Source organism: Triplophysa dalaica, chromosome 4 (assembly GCF_015846415.1).
Source record: "Triplophysa dalaica isolate WHDGS20190420 chromosome 4, ASM1584641v1, whole genome shotgun sequence".
NCBI lineage: Eukaryota > Metazoa > Chordata > Actinopteri > Cypriniformes > Nemacheilidae > Triplophysa > Triplophysa dalaica.
In genome coordinates this window covers 20,502,056-20,515,797 of record NC_079545.1, presented here as the reverse complement: position 1 = coordinate 20,515,797, position 13,742 = coordinate 20,502,056, and the positions used below count along the sequence as shown (strand labels likewise).

The 13,742-nt window shown below is 38.6% G+C and overlaps 1 protein-coding gene across 1 annotated transcript; it reads right to left on the bottom strand.

Moving 5' to 3' along the window:
* Positions 1-63: 63 nt before the first annotated feature.
* Positions 64-13,248, bottom strand: LOC130419809 (myosin heavy chain, fast skeletal muscle-like). Its single transcript, XM_056746787.1, has 41 exons — positions 13,113-13,248; positions 12,945-12,989; positions 12,462-12,680; positions 12,241-12,384; positions 12,001-12,157; positions 11,881-11,908; positions 11,666-11,774; positions 11,471-11,563; positions 11,300-11,363; positions 11,119-11,217; positions 10,943-11,046; positions 10,719-10,857; positions 10,513-10,631; positions 10,253-10,402; positions 9,656-9,826; positions 9,266-9,566; positions 9,086-9,150; positions 8,914-9,001; positions 8,686-8,803; positions 8,476-8,599; positions 6,549-6,685; positions 5,163-5,418; positions 4,840-5,082; positions 4,544-4,720; positions 4,307-4,452; positions 4,133-4,223; positions 3,663-4,052; positions 3,458-3,584; positions 3,097-3,215; positions 2,819-3,015; positions 2,556-2,739; positions 2,303-2,468; positions 2,088-2,212; positions 1,702-2,010; positions 1,377-1,580; positions 1,173-1,298; positions 925-1,095; positions 677-781; positions 506-601; positions 298-429; positions 64-118 (listed from the first exon to the last, which is right to left on the bottom strand). The coding sequence occupies exons 3-41, from the start codon at positions 12,666-12,668 to the stop codon at positions 98-100; spliced, it is 5,802 nt and encodes a 1,933-aa protein (XP_056602765.1). The 5' UTR covers positions 12,669-12,680; positions 12,945-12,989; positions 13,113-13,248; the 3' UTR covers positions 64-97.
* Between the last annotated feature and the right edge of the window lie 494 nt (positions 13,249-13,742).

Here is a 13,742-nt window from a genome sequence, read left to right as displayed (position 1 = left end):
CCTCAAAATCCAAAAGAAGAAATTTCAAGAAATCCAAAGAAGAAAGTTTTATTTGAGGGTTCTTTTAAAGACACAACGTTTTAGGATGTGAAGGCTTTCACTCAGCTGCCTCTTTGCCCTGTAAAAAAAGGTGACAAACATGTTTAGAGTGAAAACTGAACATTTAATTGAATTTAGTATTTAATTAAAGTATAAACATGATTTATCCCTTATATATAGGCTAAAAATAAATACTTGTTTAATGGAAATGGCTTTTATGATATTGAAATTAATTTGTCTCATTATACTTAAACTTACCTTTCCAGCATCGCGGGTCTTGGCTCTGAGTTTGTTGACCTGAGACTCAGAAATGTCAGCACGCTCCTCAGCCTCCTCCAGCTCATGCTGCACCTTCCTTAACTTGGAAAGGTGAGTGTTTGCTTGTTCATCCTGCAGAGTCAAAAATCAATATTCAGGTTACAAAAATATTATCGAGGTCTTTATAATTCTCAAACGAAATACTTACAGCCTCCTCAGCCTGTCTCTTGTAAGCCTTGACCTTCAACTGAAGCTTATCAACTAGATCCTGCAGTCTGGTAATGTTCTTCTTATCCTCCTCAGTCTACAGGAAACACACACAAATTAGAATGAAATATAACCAAAATAAATTGAAATGAAATTTTAATCAACTGCATACCTGGTAGGTGAGCTCCTTTACTCTCCTCTCATATTTGCGGACACCTTTAACTGCATCAACTCCACGTCTCTGTTCAGCCTCAACTTCAGCCTCAAGCTCACGAACCTGAAGATGAGATATTATGTAAATAATTTCACTCAAAGGATATACGCTAATCCATGACATAATATACATGAATAAAATAGGATGACATTTACTTCAAAATGGCCTTATCATGACCGTGTATATTCAACTAAAATAAATCTTACTCTGGACTCCAGTTTCTGGAGTTGTTTTTTTCCTCCCTTCATGGCCAGATTCTCAGCCTCATCCAGACGGTGCTGCAGATCCTTCACTGTGACCTCCAGATTCTTCTTCATCCTCTCCAGATGAGAGCTGGTGTCCTGCTCCTTCTTGAGCTCTTCAGCCATCATTGCAGCCTTTTAGATGAATAAAGAAAAACATTAATTTATACGCTTGATTAAAACCCTTTGTGGTCAGCAGTTATTCTTCTCACATCTGTGATGGCTTTCTTGGCCTTCTCTTCTGCATTTCTTGCTTCCTGTACAGTGTCATCGACTTCACCCTGGACCTGAACAAAGTCTGCCTCAAGTTTCTTCTTGGTGTTCAGGAGACTTGTGTTCTACAGAATGGGAAAGATATTGAAATGTATAGCACTGTTCAAAATTAAATAATTAAATACGAGAAAATTTGTTGGTACCTGAGAGTGCAGCAGTCCAACACGCTCACTGATATCCACCAGCTCTTGTTCAGCCACTTTGCGGCCTCTCTCTGTCTGCTCCAGTGCAACTCTCAGCTCCTCAATCTCAGCCTGCATCAAAGTGTTTCTGCGCTCCACCATGGCCACCTGCTCCTTCATGTCTTCCTGTCCTCTCACGGCATCATCAAGGTGGAGTTGGGCATCCTAAACATATCAAAACTTTTCCTATAAATTTGTGTCTAAACATTTACCTAAGATACTTTAATAATATCCTTCAGAGTCTAAGAGCTTTGTATGTGATGAGGTCAAGTGGGAAGTCACATACCTTGAGTTGTCCCTGAACATTCCTCAGCTGTTTCTGGGCCTCAGCAGCCTGGCGATTGGCATGGCTCAGCTGAATCTCCATCTCATTAAGGTCTCCCTCCATCTTCTTCTTGATTCTCAGGGCATCATTTCGGCTCCTGACCTCAGAGTCCAGTGTGCTCTGCATGGACTCAGTGACTCTCTGGCTGTTTCTCTTGATCTGCTCCATCTCCTCATCCTTCTCTGCAAGCTTCCTGTCAATCTCACCCTTCACCTGATTCAGCTCAAGCTGGACACGGAGAATCTTGGACTCCTCATGCTCCAGGGTGCCCTGTAAAAAGTAAAAAAAAAACTTTAAGAACCCGTTATTGAAGAATTCAAGTAAAATGTTAATCTTGTGATACTCACTTCAGCCTCTTCCAGGGCGGTTTGAATCTCAGACTTCTCAGTCTCTACTGCTTTCTTGGCCTTTTCCAGCTCATGAATGCTCTTGCCGGTCTCACCCAACTGCTCAGTCAGATCTGAGATCTCCTCTACAGGTGAGAAAGAAAACATTATCAATATGAAGTGACGTACATGTCAAAACATTAAAACTAAACATTTATTCAAAATTTCATTCTTACGCTGCAGATTCTTGTTTTCTCTCTTGAGTGTCTCCAGCTGATCCAGAGACTCCTCATAGGAGTTCTTCATCTTGAAAAGTTCAGTGCTGAGCGAGCGAGCCTCTTTCTGGGCACCTTCCAGCTCTGCCTGACCCTCCTCATATTTCTGTTTCCATTCAGCCAGAATCTTTGGGACGGAGTAAATATTTTTTTGTTGTAGAGTGTTAAAAATATTGTTAGTTTAACAAAAAATGTAATTTCAAAAATGCTTTACCTTGTCGAAGTTCCTCTGTTTCTTGTCAAGGTTTGCAGCCAATCCATTTGCTCTCTCCACATCAATCATGAGGTCCTCCACTTCACCCTGTAGTCTCTGCTTGGTCTTCTCCAGAGAGGCACATTTGGAGTTCACTGCCTCAATTTGTTCTTCTGCCTCTTGCAGACGCTGAGCCAGCTTCTTCCTGTTGTGCATTTTGTTACCATCAGTCAGAACATATATGTCATTTAAAAAAACATATCATATTTTTCAGAAATTCGTACTTGGCCTCTTCAAGCTCCTCTGTGCGCTGGATGGCATCAGTTTCATATTTGCTTCTCCACTGAGCAACCTCACTGTTTGCTTTAGACATTCCCCTCTGGAGCTCAGCCTTTGCCTCCTGCTCTTCCTCAAACTGCTCACGGAGCAGGTCACAGTCATGACGGGCTGACTGCACTGCATGGGCCAGAGCATTCTTAGCCTAGAAGAACAAGTCAGATGCTACTATCCTTGTTTTGTTGTTATTGGCAAATGTGTAGGATCAATGCTTCTGTTATATTACCTTAACCTCTTCTTCAATCTGCCTCTTAATCTCTTCAATTTGTTGGGTGAAAGCTTGTTTGCCTCTGCTGAGCTGAGAAACAAGAGCTTCCTTCTCTTCCAGCTGACGGCCAAACTCACCTTGTGAGATTTAGATTCGTTATGTCACATTCTGCCAATGTTTATCCAGTTTAATTCACTACTGTAGCACTAATTTTAATACACAATTAAGTTACATTTCTCAAAACTAAATCTGGCAATTACAAATATGTGTTCATTAGATGAAATTTGTTAAATAAAATAAAGTAATATTGTTTAAATAGAAACAATTTGAATAGGATAAAAATATTTTGAAATCAATAACAAAATGAACAGTATTTTACCATTTTCAGTTTGAAGTCTTGCTCTTTGAGCACTGAAGTCATTCAGCTGGCGGAGGTTCTCATCATTCTTGGACTTGATTTCACTGAGTTGGTCCTCAAGTGTGCGGCACATCTTCTCAAGATTGCCCTGAAAACAGCAAAACCATTAATACTTTGAGCATCTAAATCACGTTTTATTTGTCCCTCAAGAAAATAAATTCTCAACCTTTGCTTTGGCGACAGCCTCCATGTTGCTGGAGAGATCATCAATCTCCATTTTGTATTCACTCTTCTCTTTCTCAAGCTTCTGCTTGACACGCTGGAGGTTGTCGATTTGCTCTCCCAACTCGGCCACACTGTCTGCTTGTTTCTTGCGTAGGGCAGCAGCGGTAGCTTCATGCTGAAGAGTGGACTCTTCCAGATCACGACGAAGCTTCTGAAATTCAGCTTCACGCTTCTTGTTCATCTCGATCTGAGCAGCAGTTGCTCCTCCAGCTTCCTCAAGCCTCTCACTGATCTCCTCAAGTTCCCTAGAGAGATCAGCTCTCTGCTTCTCAACCTTGGCACGAGCAGCACGCTCAGCCTCAATCTCTTCCTCCAGTTCCTCAATGCGTGCCTACAGGAGCAGGTAATTTGACACACTTTCGGAATCTTGGATTCACTTTTTAAAGTGTCGCAAAAAGTTCAAATTAATACCTGCAGCTCCTTGATCTTCTTCTGAAGTTGAGCTCCAAGAGATTGTTCATCTTCAATCTTGCTGAGCAGCTGGCTTGTTTCAAAGTCTTTCCTGTTGAAAAAAAAAAAAAAAACATGTATAAAACATCACAATACAACAAAACAGTTTTAATGGAAGTATGTTTTTAAAATTACTTCTTCAACTTCTCATCAGATTGCTGCTTGTCATTTTCCAGGTCCATGATGGATTCCTGGGCCAGTTTCAGATCTCCTTCAAGCTTTCTCTTTGCTCTCTCAAGGTCCATACGGAGCTTCTTCTCTTGCTCAAGGGAACCCTCAAGCTATGAGACATCAACATAGACAATGTTTTCAAAATAAATGGACGCATAACAACGCTTTGAAAAACAAGTTATAAAGAGATCAATAACTCACATCATCAACTTGTTGCTCAAGCTTTGTCTTGGACTTGGTCAGGGTGTTAACTTTGTCTTCCTCTGCCTGGAGATCATCCAGAGTCTGCTGATGTGCCTCTTGGAGAGCTTTCTTTTCCTTTGAGAGCTTGCCAATGCTCTCATCCTGAGCTGCCATTTCCTCAGTCAGGTTCTTGACCTGTGTGATTTTTAATACCATATTATTTTATCCAATTCATATTCCATAAAAAAATAGTAGATTTAATAAGGAATAAGATTTGAAGCACTTTTTACTGTTAAGAAACAACTGTCTCAAACCTTATTCTCAGTGGCATGTTTCTCCTTCTCAACTTTAGCCAAGGTGAGCTCCAGGTCGTCAATGTCTTTCTTCAGTTCAGAACACTCATCCTCCAGTTTTCTCTTCTTGGCTGTAAGTTCAGCATTGATTTCTTCTTCATCTTCCAGTCTCTCAGTCGTCTCTTTGAGTTTAGCTTCAAGCTGGATTTTGTTCTTGATCAGACCCTCACACCTCTCCTCAGCATCTGAGAGATTATCAGTTTCCTGAAGAAAAAAAAATGTCCCTTTTAAAAACATGAAAACCTCAATTTCGAATAAATTGGCATTAAATAAAGTATACTTACAGAGGCTACTTGCAGCTGCAGATCATTTTTCTCTTGGAGCAGAGCAACCATCTTTTCTTCAAGCTCCTTCTTTTTAGCTTCAGCCTTGACAAGATCTTCTTTGCATTTTGCAAAATCCTCTTTCATAGATGACAGCTCCTTCTCAGTCTCAGCACTCTTTAGCAGAGGCTTAATCTTGTAGTAAACCTTCATCCATGGCCAGTGTTTGACATTCATGAATGAGCGGATGTTGTATTGAATGGTGTAAATGGCATCCCTGACAAAAAAAGAAAAATGATGGTTTAAATGACCCTTCGAGTGGAGTTTGAGTGATCAGGTGACCGGACCGATCATAACTCCGAGATTATTATTATTATCCAAGGCTATTCGCCATTTTGCCCTACAATCAAACCATAGTTAAACTGACTGAAGTTATTATGCAGTTTGAAAAGTCCTTCACGGTTGTTGCTGCCCGTCACACTTTATGAAAATGATCCCAGTTAAAAGTTTTGTCACTTTGGATGCAAGAAGTATAAAAGAAGCCTTTTCTGGCGTTTTGGCTTAAATACTTATGTCCTATGATCTGCGCTAAATGCCTGCATCTCACCAAACTGCCATAATTTTGTTTTCGGAGGAAAAATTTGATCTTCATGGTCGTTGCCTCAACATTTTTGAGTTTTAGAGGTTCTTGGTTTAAATAAGCAGAACTTTATAATTTTGATTACTGTTGAGTTAAAGTTCTCACCAATTCTTAGCAAGTGCGACTTTAATATAAATTTTATCCTTTTTATGAAATAAAGTAGACAAACTTAAACAAATAAGTACACCAGAATTGCATATTTAAGATAACTTAATTAAATTATTTAAGTTACTTTATTTTATATATTTCTTCGTCTTAATGCGCATTAATTAAACACCTTGATTTATGCAACCCAGAAATGAACAAAAAGAGACTGATCTCAAAACTGGCATAAGCACAGAAATTGCTCACTGGCAACGAAACCATGTCAATTGTTGTTTCAGGGATTGATGTCCTTTAATATTTATGTTACCAGAACTTTTTATGAAATTATGTTTACATTACTAAATCTGTTAGATTTTTTAACATTTGTGTTTAAAATGTGAAAGTACAGATATTTTTTTGCCAAACTGATTATTTAACAATAAATATTCTTAAGTGTAGCGGGTTTGCGTTGGCTGATGTCAGACACAAGGGAGCGGGCTCTGCGAAGGGTCAATTGCATTTGATACATGTGGTGTGTGTCAGAATAATTTACTTTACAGGTCCTGCATATTTACTACAGGATGTTTCTTTGAATATCAAGAAGATATTGTTATAGGTTATGAAATCTTCGTTGAGTTATTATAAGGGCCAGAGCGTGTTGAATCTCTCATGACATTACTCACCTCCTCGCCGTCATCTTCACAAACTCTCTCCTCATGAGGAAACCACGGAAGAGAGCCTGAGTCATTGTGACCAGATTAGCCAGTTTCTCATCACGCATCTCCTCAAGAGTACCCAGAAGACCAGCTTTGAAGAACACCTGCATTTAGGCAAAAAATATAGAGATTAATATAATTTCGCGATGGTTTCGCGGACAGGGATCATCTTAATCCAGGACTAGGCTTTTGCTTAATTAGGACATTTAGTAGTTTTTACAAACATGCCTAACAACACAATGGCACTGACCAACCCTTTTGGTCAAAATTCAAGCTTTTAATGTTGTTTATAATGTTTGAGGTTTTTAATATGCTTCAAAGCCCCAGTAAAATCAAAATGAAAGTTTTTTTCCTTTTATTAAAAATAAACTAGCCTTAAGGACGTCAATAAGCTGATATGCTCCTACGCGCTGACAAAACTCCAATTTAGAAGAAATAATCTATTAAACTTATAGCCTTAACTTGGGCTCAAAAAAATCTAGAAACTCCATGACATCACACTACAGTTCAGCCTCGCTTCAAAGTTCTTGTCCAATCAAATCTGCTTTAGAATCTGAAGAGTCCTGCCCCGTCACTAGGAGATCATCGAAAGTAGCGCCTCAAATCAGTCACTTGTTTTTACATTTATTATGTCCTACATGGTGAATGACGCATAATGCACTAGATGGGATATGTTCCCAGAAATGATAGATCCTCCTCAATTTTGAACTGATCTCTGACACTAGGATACGTGCCTAAAGCATTTGAGGTGGGTGTTATAAGGCCTCTTTTAAAAAAAATTGATAGCCCATATCGAAGTTCCCTTTCAGTTCTAGAGTTGGCTACTTGAAAAAATAGTTTTAACTCAATTTTGTTCCTTCCTCCAAAGGAATGATTTCATTGAAGAATTCTAGTCTGGATTTAAATGACATCACAGTACAGAGACTGCGTTGATCAGAGTTACAAATGATCTGTTTTTGGCGTCTGACCGTGACTGTATCTCGTTATTGGTGGCTTGAAGATTTTTGTGCTGCATTCGAAACCATTGACCACATTACACTCTTACATAGATCTCACGTCTGCTTTAATGGAATAGCTTTGAAATGGTTTTCAATCTTACCTATCCGTTTTCTTTTTTTTTGTAAAAAAAAAACATTTGTAGCAATAAACAATGAGGTGACCATTTTAAGAATATATCCAAACTGCCTCATATGCGTCTATAATACAAATCCTCTACGGGTTTAGGCTGCATTAGTAATACATGTACTTGTTGCACCAAAGGTAGAAAAGTGCTCTACTCTCAGCTGTCTTTTCTCATTGCTCCGAGGTTACCACAGCAAGCAGGATGCAGTCTATGCCCAGACCAGATGGTAGAGCTGAGACAAGGAAGCAGCAACCCGACAAGTCTACATTACAACATGTCAACTGCTTTAAGAATATTAATGATCATATTAAACCTTTATCTACCTTTTTACTATGTGTAATTTCTTTTTATTTAGCCTAGTTGTGAAACATTGTCGAGCTTGTAGAGATGCTGCAGTTTTTGCCAGATGGGAACTGGTTCCCCTGGAGATTTTCTTTTCTCCATTGGAGTTTTGGGTTCCTAGACAACGCTTGCATACTGGTTTGCACGTTTTTTTCTGACCAGGGGGGCTGATGACATCAGCTTTAGAATGTAAAGTTTTTATATGTATTAATATAATTTCGGAATTTACAGTCCGCATAATATTTGACCGCTGTTTCTCTCCTTTATGTGACTTTAAGATATGTCAGCGGAAACTGGTTTCAGTTTGGACCGCTCTGACATTTATTTTAGTCTAGGACTAGAAAGATTCCCTGTCCTGAAAACTGCCACTTAGAGTTTACAGTAAACATTATTTTTGAAAGACAGATAATTGTAAAGCAGAATGTGAACCTTTGTGTGTCCAAATCTGTACTCTTCATGATCAACATCGATGGATCCCAGGAGTTTCTCAGAAGCTTTCTTGTTGTCCATGAAAGTTCCCTCAGGGATAACACTGGCATTCAGTACCTTGTATCTGTGGATGAATCAAACTGCTTTACATCTTTGATATAATGAAGATTTGCCTCAAACAAGAATCAACATTTTCATGGTCCCAGTTACCTCTGTTTGAAGTCAGCATAGGGGATTCTGCTTGGGAAGCCCTTTCTGCAGATTCTGATACCTTCCAGGACACCGTTACACCTCAGCTGGTGGATAACCAGGAAGTTCTCCATGAGACCTATGAAAACAGTGGATGGCATTAGTTTGGTAGATGAACAACACCTCTCATTAACATAACTTTAATATCTTTTTAATATCAGAATTAATGTGAGTGCTTTATTATTTTACCTGGAGTCTTTGACTCATTGGGAATTAGACAACGTACAAAGTGGGGGTGAGTGCTCCTCAAGTTGCTCATTAGCTTGCCCAGATTCTCCTGTAACATCGCTCACAGTTTCAGTGTTATCATTCATCATTAATTCAATCATTATTTGGTTTGTAATTTTGGACAATGACATACTCTGAACTGAGAAGACACGGTCTGCATGGAACCACCCTTCTTCTTGCCTCCCTTTCCTCCCTTCTCTGTTTAAAAAGGACAGATACAGATAATATAATGACAAGAAATATGTGCAACACAAATTTGGAGTGAAATTAACTGGAAAAATCATTACATTAACAATGTGGGTTTTTTAATTACCTTCAACAACAGGTGGGTAGAAAGTACTCAGCAATTTGACAGAAGACTTCTGGTACAGCTGTATAACAGACTCATTCAGTGGATCCTTGTTCTTGTCCAGCCAGCCAGTAACGTTGTAGTCCACAGTTCCAGCATAGTGAACCAGGGAGAAGTGAGCCTCAGCCTTGCCTTTGGCAGGCTTTGGTTTCTGGAAAGCACTACACTTGCCAAGATGATGATCATACAGCTTGTTCTTGAACGTTGTGTCTGAGGCCTTGGGGAACATGCACTCTTCTTCAAGGACGGAGAAGATACCCATGGGCTGTTTTAAAAAAGGGGAGTTATACTTGTGTCACAGAGATTGAAAATCTAAAATTATTTGCATGAAGAGTTTTATAAACCAGTCAAAACCTTCTCAATGAGCTCGATGCAAGCAGCCAAGTCCATGCCAAAGTCAATGAATGCCCAAACAATGCCCTCCTTCTTGTACTCCTCTTGTTCCAGCACAAACATGGTGTGGTTGAAAAACTGTTGCAGTTTCTCGTTGGTGAAGTTGATGCACAGCTGCTCCATACTGTTGTACTGGAGAGAGAGATAAAGAAACATTTTCTGAAAACTGGATATGAACACAGATTTTAATATTACAAAAACAATTTTCTGGGGCGGGGCTCTTATGAGGCCCTTGTCAGCCTGCGCATAGAGGAAGTAGAGAAGGCGACATAGAAAAAGCTTATTTTTTGCCACAAGGTAGGCTTTTCAAACAAATTTATGATACAGTCCATGTCCTTTTTAATCATTGATCTGAAATATGCTGTTTAATCAGGATTTTTGCCAGTGATTTTAGAAATATGTGCCTTCCCCCATTTAAATAGATAGATTTAATAATTAATATATTGCTTTGACTCAAATTGCTGCTCAGAGCCATTGCAAACATGGCCACGGAGTGGCACGACTTCCGTAAATGGACTTTGATATGAATCAGAATGGAGAAAAGAGAATAATTCTTACATCAAAGATCTCAAAGCCAGCGATATCCAGCACACCAATGTAGGATGATCTGGCTTGTTTTGTGTCCAACTGCTGGTTGATACGAACAACCATCCACAAGAACATCCTCTCATAGATAGATTTGGCCAGAGCGCTAACGGAGTTGTAGACCTGTAGATATAATAAAGTGTACATTTCATTTGAAGCTATGCTTTTGTAATTATTAGGCAGATTTATAATTGTCATGTTTAAATTGTAGCTGTTTGCATGTTAATACATACCTGTGGCACAGTCTGACCTTTGGTCACAAACTCATTTCCGACCTTCACTCTTGGGTAGCATAAACCCTTCAGCATATCAGCAGAGTTCAAGCCCAAAAGGTATGCAACTTTGTCAGCATCTGGAATTTTGTGGTTGAAAACTCAAATTTATTAAATTTATTCCCATGACCATTATTCAACATGCAAATAGAATCACAAAGTCTCACCCTCTGTGCCATCAGGCTCAGCCTGTTCCTCACGCTGCTTCTGCTTGAACTTCATGTTACCATGATGCAGCACTGCTCCAGTGAACTTATAGATGCTCATCTTCTCCTCACCATTGAAGCCCAGAATGTCAATAGCAGTCTGGAAATCCCAGGTAGGTATAAGTCAAAGCACCTGCCATATATATGTAGAATATCATTGCCATTTTCAAAAAATAATGACTCACATCAGTGGCAACCAGCTCCTCTTTATCATCAATGCTTGCCACTGTGATGTGACCCTGACTGCACATGGGGAAGTCATAGGGGTTGGTGGTGAGGAGCGTCATTTCTGTAACATACAAAGTGCAATGTTGAGTATTATACAACATTATCTGACATTTTAAAGTTCTGAATGACCTACCAATCAGCTCAGGCTTGTGGTTGGTCATCATCTGGTAGAAGATGTGGTAGCCTCTCTCATCTGAAAGCTGGAATGTCACTCTAGACTTCTCCAGCAGGTCTGGTCAAGAAATTAAGTATTTAGTGGTAATCAAACAGTTGCCTAAGTTTCAGATTGGAAATTCTCATTAACTGTCACTTACATGTCTCAATATCAGCACTAGCCAGTTTTCCAGAGGTACCAAAGTGAATTCTGATGAATTTACCCTGTTCAAATAAAATACATGTAAATTGCTTTTGTGGCAACAAGGCTTTCACAATAAATATTTATATATAAAAATAACTTATTGTACTCTTTGAAACTGAAAACTTACAAAACGAGAGGAGTTGTCATTTCTCACGGTCTTGGCATTACCATAAGCCTCAAGCAAAGGGTTAGCAGCAATGATCTGGTCCTCAAGAGATCCCTGTGAAGTTAGGAGGGTAATGTATTAACTTAAATTAATAATAATAATATTAATAGAGAGTTTTATTTTTATGTATTAAGAACATTGCTTTTTGTATCACACCTTGATTTGGCTGACACCTTCTTTCTTCTTGTCAGTATGCACTGCAACTGTGGCAAAGTACTGAATGACACGTTTAGTGTTTACAGTCTTTCCAGCTCCGGATTCTCCACTGGTTTACAAGAGGTGATTATCAGACAGAATATGACAATACAAATAAAAATCTCATGAGAGTAATATATAACAGTTTTTAACATCTCATAAAAGTAAATACATACGTGATCAGGACAGACTGGTTCTCTCTGTCTGTAAATTGAATGGTAATTTTGTTTAGATAATTGATTCATTAATAACAGAAACCATAATTTAGCAAATCAATATCAAAATTCAGCACTTACCAATGAGCATGAACTGATAGGCGTTGTCAGAGACAGAGAAGATGTGGGGTGGGGCCTCCATACGCTTTTTGCCTCTGTAGGCAGACACCACTTCTGCATCATACACTGGGAGCCACTTGTAGGGGTTCACAGTAGCACAGAAGAGTCCTGAGTAGGTCTGAAATGAACAGTGAAACCATCTGATTGCAGCATCACAGTCATAATGAACTTGAATGATGTTTTACTTTCTGCTAAACTTACATAGATCATCCATGCTGCGTAACGCTCTTTGAGGTTATACAGCACAGAGGCTTCATTGAGATGGGTCATCATGGCCATGTCCTCAATCTTGTCATACTTGGGAGGATTCATTGGGCTAACATCCTCCTCCTTAACAACTCTCTCCTATTAAAGTGATTCAGCAAACATCAGATTTGTACGTTCTTTTTAATGATGATCTTTGAGAAATGTGGATATTTTACCTCCTTAGTATCATTCACAATAACAGTGACTTTGCCACCATCTTTGCTCTTGATTGTTCCTTTGAGGTACAGCTCTTTGACATCAGTCACATAGCAGGCAGCCTTAGCATCAAAGGGTGCGCTCTGAGCCTCAATTCTCTCCTTCTCAGGCTTACGGAGATAAATGGCAGCTTTGCCATAAATGGCCATCTCCGCGTCCGTACTCATGGTGGCGGCTTACTGTTGAAATATTTTCCCTCCAGTTTTAACAAAATATTAAAAGGATCTTTTAAAATCTATTGACTGTTCTTACTATTTCTTACTGTGGTTCTGAACTTTAGACACATTTTATTTGTCACCAGCATTTTTGGTACAACTAAACAGTTTTTTGTACAAATAGAAACAAACGACAATAAAATATATACGACACAGCCTCTGTCACCACGTTGTTTAAACTGATGAAGTGATTTTAACCAGTGTGAAGAATATATTGTAAAATATTACCTTTACCTTTTCGCACTGCCACAGATGCCGATAAAATTCCTTACTCTGCAATAAACAAAGGAATAGGGAGGTCACATTCTACATAAACATTGTGCTTTCTACAAAAACATAGGTATGAAATCTAGTAATTTACTGTGTTTGTATTAAGGAAATCAAAGCTTGTCTTACCACAACAAACTTGGTTTGTCTTCTGGATGCAAATGTCTCCAGGTCTGCCTCTGCCCTTTATACTGTACTGGCTCTGCCAGCAATGCAAAAGTTAAATATGGTTAACACCACATATGGCTAATATGTTAGTTAAGAAAGTGATCAGGTGGACCAACCGTTGCTAGCCAAGTTGAAATAGCAAAAAGTCAACATGCAGCTGTTTAGCATTTCACACTTGAAATGCAAGCCTATTTGTCACATTTTATGTATAATGTAAGATAATAAAATTCTTGATTATTAAGTTGTTTTGCTTAGGTTTGAAAGCTTTTGACAATTATACTAAGGTTTTTAGATAAAACATTGTTCAATATTTGATGATATTTAAACATTAAATTGAGACAACACTTAATAATGCTGTACTTTCTTCTCATATGCAAAGAAAATATGAAAATATTTTTTAACAAGAAAATTACTACTTTATTAAATCTTTGGATGCTAAAATCACCAGCAGTATAGTGGTAACTTTAATTCATTTGTTTGTTTATTATCTAAAAACTTGGGGAATCAATCTCATACTGTCATCCAAACAACACTTCTCATAAATACCTATGTATATGTTTATTTTACATTCTATTGCATCAATTGATTGGT

What these genes read in the sequence shown, in the direction of transcription:
- LOC130419809 (XM_056746787.1), bottom strand. Translation starts at nt 12,668, where the DNA reads ATGAGTACGGACGCGGAGATGGCCATTTATGGCAAAGCTGCCATTTAT. An exon ending in AGATTGAAGAAGAGGTTAAG is followed by an intron (nt 3,016 to 3,096) that starts GTAATATAACAG and finishes TTGTTCTTCTAG; the next exon opens with GCTAAGAATGCTCTGGCCCA. An exon ending in CCGCCCTGGAAGAGGCTGAA is followed by an intron (nt 2,011 to 2,087) that starts GTGAGTATCACA and finishes TACTTTTTACAG; the next exon opens with GGCACCCTGGAGCATGAGGA.